The 12,073-nt window shown below is 41.8% G+C and overlaps 1 protein-coding gene across 1 annotated transcript in view; it reads left to right on the forward strand.

Moving 5' to 3' along the window:
- Positions 1 to 12,073, forward strand: part of CNKSR3 (CNKSR family member 3) — a 102,933-nt gene that overhangs the window by 66,841 nt on the left and 24,019 nt on the right. The window contains exons 4-7 of the mRNA XM_039528216.1: positions 762 to 849; positions 7,980 to 8,021; positions 9,935 to 10,054; positions 11,884 to 11,943. Coding sequence (XP_039384150.1) covers positions 762 to 849; positions 7,980 to 8,021; positions 9,935 to 10,054; positions 11,884 to 11,943 — 310 coding nt within the window. The remainder of the gene's footprint in view (positions 1 to 761; positions 850 to 7,979; positions 8,022 to 9,934; positions 10,055 to 11,883; positions 11,944 to 12,073) is intronic.

Here is a 12,073-nt window from a genome sequence, read left to right on the forward strand (position 1 = left end):
TCCTGGGACACGATAATAGATGATTGTAAATTATCTCGCATGTTGCCAGCTTTCCTAAGGACCCAGCTTGTCGGGAGGGAAGTCAGGAGGAGATCATGGGGAGGAAGAGCTGTTATCCCATGAATGGCCCTGCTGTCACTGTCAGGTGCTGTTCCCTGGCAGTAGCTTGCTCTTCTCACTTGGTTCTTTCCTCTGGTCACTGCCAGCCCCCACCAACTTTCCTGTCTGCTAGCCCCAGCAGCAAGATGGCTGACTTATCTAACTTTGAGCCCAGTCAGTGTTTTGGAACTTTTTCCCTTCTCTCCCTGCCCCTCATAAAGTAGCAGGTGGGGCTGAGGTGCCCCTCAACAGCTCTCTAAAGCTGTCTCCTTTAAGGGAGGGTATAATCACTGAGCTAGACTTGAGTCCTTTGTAAACAGTGCTGAAAGGTTAGCAGCTGTTCAGATTTACCTCTTAGAGCAAAGCAAGCCATTACAGAGGCTGATCTTGGCTGAGATATTTTTCATGATAGAGACTACACTTGTTATAAGGGTAGTTTGTTCCTCACCATATTGGTGCAATTGTGTTAAATGGCACTTTAGTCTATTTACTGCAGGTACGTTGTTCAGATAACATTTTTACTGTATTAACGTGATAGTTCCAGCATGTCTCAGGTTTGCTACTGACCTGCAACTGTGTAAATCTATGTGCTGTTCCCATTAACAGCCAGAGTTGGAAGCTGAGAGGGCTCTTCATTCTAAGGGGATTTTGTCTTGTTACAGGGCCCCATTTACAGGGATTGCTGACTTCTCAGCGACAAAGAACAGAATCATTCAGCTCTGCTTGGATCTCACCACCACAGTTCAGAAGGTCAGTTGACTTTTTCCCTCCTCCCTGCTTTTTTTCTCACCTCTCCAAAAAGAAAGGAAGGTGGGTGGCTGGGGAAGTAACTGTGCACTAATTATGTACAACTTCTTAGTGAGGAAAACATATGCTGGAGTACCATACACATAATGATAATGAGCAGGTGCATACTGGCTGCTACCAACTTTGGTCACTCTGTTCTCCTGCAGTTGAGATTTTTGTTCAGTTAATTTCAAAACTTTTCAGCAGTGTTGATCTAGCTGTCTGATCCGGCTCCCATTTTAAAGTCCATTAGTGTTTTCATTAACTTTAAGAGTTGGGTTAGGCCCTGGGATAGCTGCTTTGAATTTGAAAACCTGCAAGCTGCCTTTTTAACTCCAGTTAGAATCAACGGTGGTAACTTGTTTTAATAAATACAATAGCAACTCAAATTTATACCCTGGAAGAGAGCAGTAGCCGCTGGGTGTGGACTGCAACAGGTGACTGGAAGAGCTGCCTTTCCCTCACGTTTCTGCTTCCACCAGGCTGGCTTCCACAATGTTATATTACAAATTAACTATTAGTTGTGATTGGCTTAAATCGTAATGGCTAGAGGGGCATTTGGCATGTAAGTTACTTTCAGCAGACCAACTCATTTCATGCTTTGGGTATAAGCTAGGGTCAGAGTGGCTGGCTCCCACTCTCCTTTGATGCCTCAGTATGTACCATACTGTGATATGCAGCTCCCACTGATGCCTGCTGGAGCATGGAACTCCCTCGTAGAAGGTGGACAGGTAAGTGGTGTGTGTGACTGGGGATTTTATTGTGGGTTTTTTTTGTAGGTGGGGTGAAATCTATGGCATGGGCTTGTGCACTTCTTTGCGTGTGAGAGAGAGACTTCCTGCCCAAAAGCTATGTCATTTTCAGAAACTTTTCAAAACCATGCATATATTGAAAGAAAATGAGTTAATTGCCTCTCCCTTTTGGGATAACTCCATGCTCCTGCAGGTAACCTCAAATGATTCGTGCTGGAGTGTCATAGAAAAAACAGGAACAGGGTTTATTGTTTAGTTGCTCAGTGCCCTTCTTACCCTTGCTCTGGGGCATTCTGCGCATAATCCTGTAGCTAGCTAACTTTTAACAGTGCATTTGCAGAACACTATTCAAGGCTTCTCAGTCTACCTCTGCTTCGTTCCCTCCCCCCGAATCCTCTCCCCACAAGTTCACAAGCCTCCCTTTTTAACCAGTGTGTGGAAATTAATGAGATGCTGCTGCTTTTAGAATTGTTTCTAACCATGGGAACAATCAGTGTTGGATCACATTTATTAAACAGGCCAACTCAAATTGAAATAATTGGGAATGGGGATTGTGATTGTGTTTGGTGGGGGAGGAAGGGATGGAGACATGGGCCTATCTGCCTTATCAACTCTGCAGTTTGAGAGTCATGTTTATTACATGAATTTTAGTAACATGGTTAAAGCAGGGTTAGTCACTGGCAAGACTTAATTCCTGCACTGCTTGCATGGTTCACAGGGACTCACTGAATAGTTGTTTTTCAAATACCCAAAGGAAATTCTCATTAAAAAACAACTTTATACCGGAGTCACTGTTGTATATTTCTATCAATTACTGAAGAGACAGCCCTTCAGAGAACCTGGTAGTTTCTCAGAGAACCTTTCACAACTAAGTTTTTTCCAAACTTTCTACTATTTAAGTTACACTTAAAACAAAACCAAATAAGGCATAGGTAGGCCTGGTCTACACTAGAAATTTAGGTTGACACAAGACAGCTTACATCAACCTAGTTATGCATGTGTCTTCACTTTAAATTGGTTTCCCACTTACGTAAGCACCCTCTTATGCCAACGTAGTTACACCACCTCCGTGAGTGACACAGTGCAAGTATAGACACTGAATTACTTGTGTTGAGTCTAACTGTCCTCCAGCAGCTGTCCTACAATGTCCCACGCTGACCTCTCAGGTCATCGTTATGAACTCCACTGCACAGGCATCATGGAGACGGAGACTGGAAGCCCCCTTTCCCTTTAAAGCCCAGTGAATTTTTGAAATTCCTTTTCTTGGTTGTCCAGCTTGATGAGTGCACCTAGCAGCTCTCCATTGTTGAGTACAACTGCCCAGCTGCCCATGCCGGCTACATGCTCCAGAAGCACTCCAGCTTGGAGTAGACAGGAGATACTGGGTCTCCTAGGCCTGTGGGAAGAAGAGGCTGTCCAGGCACATCTCTGAACCAGTCATAGAAATGTTGACAACTATGAGCAGATGGCTCAGGGGATGCAGAAGAACCGGTACGATGGGGACCAACAGCTGTGCAGTGGGAAAGCTCAGGAACTGCAGCAGGCGTACCAGAAGGCCAGGGAGGCCAACGATCGATCTGGTGCTGTGCCACAGATGTGCCACTTTTACAAAGAACTACAAGCCATACTCGGTGGAGGACCCCCTCCCAGCGCACAGCGCTGCGGATACCTCTGAGAAGCCCACTGAGTCACAGGCCCCTGCTGTGAACAGCAAGGAGGTGGTTGAGGAGGAGCAGTAAGGGGGTCAGGTGACCTGGGATCCAGGTACGCAGCGAGCCAGGACCTGTTTTTGACTCTGCCATAGTCTCACCAGTTGATCACGGGCAAACCCGATGCAAGGAAAGGAATCTCAGGTAAGCGTTTAGGTAAATTTTCAATTACAGGGATGGCAGGACATATCTTTTGACTTTTTTCATTAATTTACTCATGCTAGAAGAGGTAGTAGTACAACAAAGAGACGTCGAGTTGTTAAGCGGGGGCCACACAGAGCAGTTTGTTTATGTATACAGGGGTATCCCTTGAATCCTCCTGAGAGATCTCCATGAAATTTTTATTGAGATACTCGACATTCCTCTCCTGAAGGTTTCTAGGGATGGCTGTCCTATTTCATCCTCTGTGGTAGGCCATTTTCCTACGACACTCAGCGATAACTTCAGTAGGCACCATTGCAATAGCAGTACAGGCTAGCAGCATATGGAGTTGGGCAGCTTTAGGACACCGCAGGAGCTGTGGGGTCTCTGCCTTTGTAACCCTCAGGAGTGAGAGATCAGCTAAAATCTCCACTGCCTGTGGAAAACGGTGCCAGTATTCAGTGCCATTGCCCTATACTACTTGAATCATGCAAGCAAGCAATTCGCTTCTCATTTCCCCAACCCCCGGTGGGCCGTACTCACCATGGCTGGTGCTGTGACTAGTGCCGTGCACAAACAATCCCAAGCAGAAGTGAGAATGAGAGGGGAGCAAGTTTCCCTTTCTATAATGAATATACTGACTATGGTACCTCTGTGTGTTTTATATTCTGCTGTTGTCATGGCGACCTTCACACTCCATTTCACACCTGCAGAATGCCTGAGCCAGATACAGAGGAGAAAGAAGAGGACTCAGGATGACATGTTCAGTGAGATCCTGCAAGCCACTGCCGCATCAGACTGTGAGCACAGGGCCTGGAGGATGAATATTGCGGACAGCTTGAAGAAGGAAAGAGTGGAGAAGAGAGAGCTCCAGCAGGAAAAGGAGAGGGAGATGCACCAAGACATAATAGCTTCTAAGGCAGAGCAAACAGATGCTGCAGACTGTGGTGGACCTGCAGGTTCAACAGTCCCGGGCTCACCTCACTCTGCAGCCCATTGAGAACTCCATATCAGGACCTCCCTATACCTCCCCTCTACCCCTGCAACTTTCCATGTGGCATCAGGGGCCTCTTCACTAACCCTGCCATGCCACCCAAGGGACATTCAAGACAATCATTGCTAAACATATCTGAAAGCCACAGTTGGTGTATGTGTAGCTGAAATAAGCATCAGTGTTCTTTCCCCTTCATAAGTTCTGTTCTCTTTATTAAATTTGCACTGATTGTGTTTTTTAATATAATTCATCTTTATTAGTTCATAACATATGCTGCCAAATGCTCAGCAGTTCTGAAAGCAGCGAGTTGCCTATTATTGCACAGTGCCACATAACTCAAGAGATGATTCACAAACAAAATTAATACGTGCCTTGACAACGTTATATTCCTACATGTACAGTGATCATCGAACGACTTCTGCAGAGCCAGGTAGAGCACACTACAACATACACTGTTCTTGCTCAGGGTTAAAATGGCCTTTCAAAGCCTCCCGGAGCAATATAGCTCTGCACTGAGCGATTCTAATAACACTTGTCTGGCTGTTGAAATTCAGATGACAGCTCCTCCACCTCTGCCCTGCAGCCCGATGGAAACTTCCCCCCGCTTTTCTTCACATATATTATGCTGGACACAGCAGGCAGCTGTAACCATTGGGATGTCTCTCACTGAGGTCCAAACAACAAAAAGCACGTTCAACTGTCATTCTCCACCTCCTGAGCCAGTAGTTGAATTGTTCCTTGGTGCTGTCAAGGTGGATGGTATATGCCTTCATGAGCCAGGGGAGCAAGGGGTAGGGTGGGTCCCCCAGAATCATTTTTCGCATTTCAACATTTCCAGTGGTAAACTGCTGATCAGGAAAAAAGTCTTGTAGCTTTCTCAACAGTCCTGTGTTCTTAAAGATGTGAGCATCATGCATCTTCCCTGACCAGCCAACACTGATGTCAGTGAAGAGTCCCCAGTGATTCACCTGTGCTTTCATAACCACAGAAAAGTAGCCCTTCCGGTTTGGTGTACTGAATGGCAAGGTGATCTGATGCCAAAATAGAGATGCAAGCCATCTATCACACTGCAGTTCAGGAGCAGCACTGGTGCAAATCCATCCTCTATGTCCTGAGAGTCTCAGTCCTGCATATTGGCCCTGCACACTTGCCTCACAGCAGCCCTCGTGGTGGATTTCCCTAATTGATTCCCGACTGACCAATAGCAATCTGGCATTGCAAGTTTCCACAGTGCGATTGCCACTCACTTCTGCACAGCAGTGCAGCTCTCGTTTTGGTTTCCCTGTGCTGGAGGGCTGAGGCAAGATCATTGCACAGATCCAGGAATGAGGCCTTGCACATCCGAAAGTTCTGCAGCCCTTTTTCATCATACCAAACCTGCATTATAATGCGATTCCACCAGTCAGTGCTTGTTTCTCGGGCCCAGAAGCAGCACGCCACCATCTGCATCTGCTCCCTGAATGCCACTAACAACCTTGAATTGATTCTCACCATGTCCCACAGCAGTCTGTCCTCCAAGGAACTCTTGTTTCTCCCTCCTTTATTTGGTGGTTCTTGTAGCTCTGGAAATATTTCAGGATCATGCAATCTGTGCTTGCAATGCTTGTGATAATAGTGCAGGCTCCATGCTTCTTTCAGGAATGGTGGACAGAAAAGGCCATGCATGTTTGTAGGATTTTTAAAAAAAAGGCATGAAAATTATGGGATACAGATAACATTATGGGATGGAGACAGTTGCAAAATGGGACATTGACCCCATGCTTCCAGTCACCCATGAGTGACTCATTTCAGCCCCATCATACATTGACAAAACTTCCCAAAAGAGTGTGTGCTGTATAGTGGTGAGTTGCACAGTGAGATGCCTACTCATGGTGCACCGCACTCTGCATCCATACGAGTGCTCCTGGTGAGCACGTACACTGCTGACACAAAGAGCCAAGTATGCATGAGAACAAGCGATGTACTAACCGTGGCATCTGTATGACAACATAACTTGAGTCAACTTAAGTTTTGTAGTGTAGACATGGCTTTATTCTGTCCCTGTATGGCTGTCTACAGAACAGCCAAAATTCAGAAGACAATTCTACATGGAAACAGTGCACATTGTCATTACTTCAGTGACTGAAAATTGAGAAGTGATCTAAAAGGCTTTTTAGTATCTTACTCTTGTTGATATATTGTTGAAGCACTTAAAACAAAGTACATCTCTCTTTACATTAGTATAGCAATGTACTATAGCAACTGTCTCCAGAAAAGGTGAGGTTTCTGTCTGTTTGCTAAAAGTGACTGCCTTTGGAGCAATTTTCAGGACAAGTCTCAAAAGCATATGGAGTATAAAATGTAAAAGTGTGGTCATACATATGCGGTGGCTCTAGCCCCCTTAAGAACCAGGCCAAAAATTAACTTAATGCTAAGGACTCTGAGTATTGAGCTCACGCTTCCAAAACATGTACATTTATGTACAAAACCCAAGTTGTGTGCTAAGTTCTTTGATTTCACGGCAAACTATATAAAAATAAATAGACTTAAAGATTTAAGATACCTGCATATGCAGACTGTGAATACTTAGTCTTCAGCAAATCCTTTTTCATGAAATCTTTGTTAAAATGTCTCAATCTTTATAATGAGATGTGACAGTTGTGCAGTTTGGAAGGCTGGTGTGATATGGGTCAGAGTTAACATTGTTCAAGTGATTTTTGTAACGTTTGTCCCCCCCCCCCCACCACCAATATGACCTTGGGATTTGGATTTTTCTCCAAATATAAATTTTTCTAACATCTTATTATTTTTGAGAAAATAACAGTCCTAATGTGGGTTTCTTAAATAATTGATAAATATTTACAACCGTACCTGTAGTTTAACCTTTTTTTCTCCCCCTTCTTTTTGTCTGGGAATGTATTGGTGTGTTCCAGTTTTGCTGTCTTTTTTGTTTTTTTTTGTTTTCCCCCCCAGAGAACAATGGTCTCTTCTGTAATCTATTAAATGAACTCTTTTCAGTTCAAAGTCTTTTGTACCTGGGCTGTGTAAATAATGCTTTGTGTGCCGTTCCCTTGCCTTCGTGAATGCCATCAATAGCATATTTTAAAAGCACTTCTGAAGCTATTTTTAACCAATTTTTTTATCCATTTTGAAATGTTGAATACAGTAATAGCTGGCTCAGTATTTGTAGCATCTAAAACGAGCTTGTATGGTTTACCTTAACAAAGTCCATCTTTATTTGTGCATAACTCATTTTTCCTGGAAAATTTTTCTACAGTAACTGAAGGCTTGTATTCTTTTGACATTTTGAAGGTCTGTATTGCCTTTTAGACTAGGTCTCAAAAAATTGTTGTTCAGTGGAACATTTGATCCCTAGAAGGCGAAGCAGATGTCTGGTTAATCCCTGCTCCAAAGATACTGCCCTTTTTGCTTGATGTCAGGGGTAGCTGTATTTCAGTATTTTGCAATCTAGTCTGTTTGCACAGTTCTGTTAATTTAGTGCTTGTTTTCTCTTTTTAGGATTGCACTGTGGCTGAAATGGAAGATAAAGTTCTACATGTAGTAAGTATGCATTTCAGTTACAGCCTAGTTATTTGCATTCCCGTTTATTTCAATGACTTCTTGATTACTCAGACTGACAGAGCTGAAATGTAAAAACCCCATTGCAGGCTGTTTTTATCATTCATTATTCTTTCAGAAGGGATAATGGTGAGTTTTTAATGGTATAGAAGTCAGCACTGCTATATACAGTAGATGATCCTTAAGGTTTTATTCCATAGGTATTTCTTCAAGACCGATGTCTGGCTCGGATTTTAAGGGGAGGGGAAGGAATGTAAAAGGATGTTAGACCAAGTAAAGCAAAATGTCCATGATTCACAGCGTGGGATATATCACTTTATTTAATAGACACTGTACTTTGTGGTGATCCTTGTAAAGGCACTCCTGCCTATGGAACTAGAAAGATCTATGTCTAATTATACTTCATTTTGAAAGCTCTGAGTTTTCAAAATTGTTTTGAAGCAACCTTGTGACCATCAGTGGGATGTAATGAAATGCTTTTAATATTTTGTAACAGTTAATCATTGCTTCCTGCTTTTGACATGAGCCAGGCTGTGTTCTTTGATAAGGCCTTCCGTTTGCTGATAGATGCTTAGGCATTCAGTAGCACAATAGCTAAAAATAATTTTGTCCATAAATAAGGAAACCAAGCAAATAGGAGTTTTCAGTTTCTCATTTTTCCACACCCCATTCCGTATACGTACTGTTGTTTGGAATTCCCTTGTTTTAGCAGTTCCTTGTATTCATGCTTAGGCATTGTTTTGATTTTATTTAAATTGCATTATTTTAGTTCTATAAATCTGGTTTAAAATAAAAAACCTTGAGAATATTTTACCCTGTGCCCACTGTGATTCAACAGAGCTATCTTTATACAAAGCTGCATTTTGTGCGGCCCCTTAATTACATACATCTCCATTGAGTGAGAAGTCCCGAGGGCACTTGGAGATATTTACTGTCTCAAGTGAGATACCTTCCAGTTTCACAGCCAATTACAAATAAATGCTATCCTGAACATTTTAAAGCCTCTTTTTTTTCTTAACTATTGAAAACAACTTTAACTTAAATACACTGTATTTTGTGTCTTAATATAAATTTAAACAATGTGGAGTGTATGGGAAGAAAGTAGATGTTTTGACCATTGCATTTTCTCTGATTAAAGAGTCATTTTTCCTGTTTGAAACTTTTAGAATGTAAAAGACAAATTACTCCCTTCTGATACATAAGCCTGACTCTCACTGACTTAATTAGTCCAAGTTACATATATGTGTTTAAGGTCAGAATGTGTCCTTTGAAATGGTATTGGTTTGGGATTGGATATGTTTTGGTAACAAGCAAATATAAGTTTGTAAGGATCCTATGTAAGGATTCCAGCAACTGGCACAAAGGAGATAAATAATGCTAAAATATTTAATTGTTAAATGCCTACCCACTCAAAAGCTTGGTGTAGAGTACTCATCAGTTGTCATTGGCTTCTTTAGCACCATCCTGACTTACCCTTCTTAAAGCAGATCTAAATAACTGTTGGCAGCTGTTGGCACTAAAGATAGTCAAATGTTCTGGATTTCAAAATAAAAATTCCAAAAAAATGTGGACTAAATTTTCGCAAGAGTGTTGTGGTGTCGTAGTTGCCTTTTTTCCCAGGCAATTGTAGTGGCACCGTGTCTACATTAACTGTCCCAACGTTCCTGTCACTGGTGGTAGCAGTAATGGCAGATTTTTACCACAAAAACCTAGGGTAGACAAGGCCATAGAGGAGAATTCTCTGAATGTTCTCATATTCTGCTAGCTGTTCTATCAACCTTTCTTAGTGGGCCACGTTTTATAATTAAATAACTTCTGCTCTATTGAGAAATTGGGGGGCAGGGGAGAGGAATTTTAGAATATGGCTTTCCTAATGAATTTTTGTTCATTTTCAGTCCAAGATTTTAAATGGAATTTGTGATAAGATGATCAGATCAACTACAGATCCATTGATGAGCCAGAGTGCATGTCTGGAGGAGGTTCATTTAACCAACATTAAACCTGGGGAAGGCCTGGTAAGAACACAGCTGTGTCTGCTCCTCTAGCTGTTCTGTGGTTACTATGTCTGCATTGTTAGTGCCTGGCACTGCAAGCCGTTACACCTATGAGTATTGTTTTACTCCCATTAAAATCAGTAACGATTCAGTGTGGGAATAACTAGACTCATGGGCAAAACTGTCTGCAGGATCAGTCCCTTGTTCATAAAGCCACAGCGGGGTGTGTGCTGGAGTGAGAGCCAATGGTGGGAATAAGTGTGTGTTTAAGGCATTTTTGAGGTGGTAATATGCTGAGTACACCTGGCTATTGGTGGGATTCATTGATGGAGGTGAACAAAGTGGTCCCTTACCTTTGCTGGGCACTTAAATCAGCTACATAGAGGCTTTCTGAAGGACTTTTTTTTTTTTTTTTTGGTCAGTACTTTTGTGGGAGTTTTTGATCTGTAGTTTTGGTTGGGTGTGGGGTGTCTTGGGGGTTTCTTTCTTTTTAGCAGGGGTGTGTGGTAAACCTTTGACCATGCAATGACATATTGTGTAATTTCACTAGCTGGATCTCAGCACTGCTGAATATGTTTGGTCCGGTTGGATGTTCCAGTGAATGGTGTTTACAAAAAATGAGACCTTTCCGGCTGGAATGGAGGTGGTTCACATTTAAATGCCTTAAAGGAAACTGAAATATTTATCTGAAATTATTTAACTTGCTCTTAAAACTAGGAAGAAGTGAGAAATATCTTTTGTTGAACAGTTTTTTTTAAAAAACACGTTGGATGCTATTATGGAGAACCTACAGTGTTTTGAGCTACATTATTGCAGGGCTAATGGAAGAGACACAAATGAACTAACCATGTTCCAGAACTATGGCAACCTCTTCAGTGAGGTTTTTGGGTATCAAATAAGGGCATTCACAGAATAGCAGCTTGATAGCTTGTGCTCTGCAAGAAATGGGAGGATGGTGAAGGAGGGCAGGGAGGATAAATCTTTGCAAATGGAGAAGAAAATCAAGAATGAAAAATGTTGCGTTCATGTTTCTAAGCGGTGAATGGTAATTCCTGGCACATAAATAGCACTTGCATGGCACTGCATAGCTAAAAAGCACAGCACAGACAATAAGTAATCTTCAAAACAGCTTATCAGGAATGAAAAATACCTGTTACCTATATGGAAATTGATATACAAGTCTCCTATGCTGCAGAAGTCTACCCTGTGTAATTACAATGTTAGTGTTAGCCCATTTGCAGATGGTATGTTAGAGAATTCACATGATCACTACCTATTTCATTAGCACTTATCCTTGCATCCACACCCAGTAGCATAGTAAAGTGGTGCTAGCGCATGGTTTGCCTAGGCTCCTGGTTTATGCCAACACTGTAATGTTACAAAATGGCTTGCATTAAGAACAGGGATTATTTGAGCTTGCTTGTCTGTAGAATATTTGTAGCAAACTTGTGAGGAGATGCTTGGCATGCAAGGGACTCTAAATGACTTCATCTAAAATTCTCCAGGATAGTCAAGGCTATAAAGAAGTTAAGTTACACTATTTAAAAATAAATATTTTAAAGATCATCTGTGAAGGGTGAAGTATAAAATTCCAATCTCTTTAACTTATATGTACTGAGTGCCCAAGAATTCAGGAAGAGAGGAACATTTAGCACATTGATACTAGATCACACTACTTACAAATGTGAGTCCATGAATTTTCATATATTTGATGTTTTTTACACAGAATGGGTCTTAAGTTCGTAAGATGTTGCTTAACCTGTTATATAATTGGTATGCAAGTTTTTATTTTTGGCACTGCCGTTCTTAAATTTGACTATTTCCATTTCTTCTCCCCACCACCACATTAGGGAATGTATATCAAATCAACTTACGATGGATTACATGTAATTACTGGAACTACAGAAAATGTGAGTACGTTTAATTCAATTTGAAGTAGATGTATTTTTAATTTAAACTATTCTGGATGAAGCTATGTTTAGGCAGATTCCTGAGGCTTTTGTTTCTGCCATGTATGGATATCAAAATCCTATTGTGTGC

Source organism: Mauremys reevesii, linkage group 3 (assembly GCF_016161935.1).
Source record: "Mauremys reevesii isolate NIE-2019 linkage group 3, ASM1616193v1, whole genome shotgun sequence".
Taxonomy (NCBI): domain Eukaryota; kingdom Metazoa; phylum Chordata; order Testudines; family Geoemydidae; genus Mauremys; species Mauremys reevesii.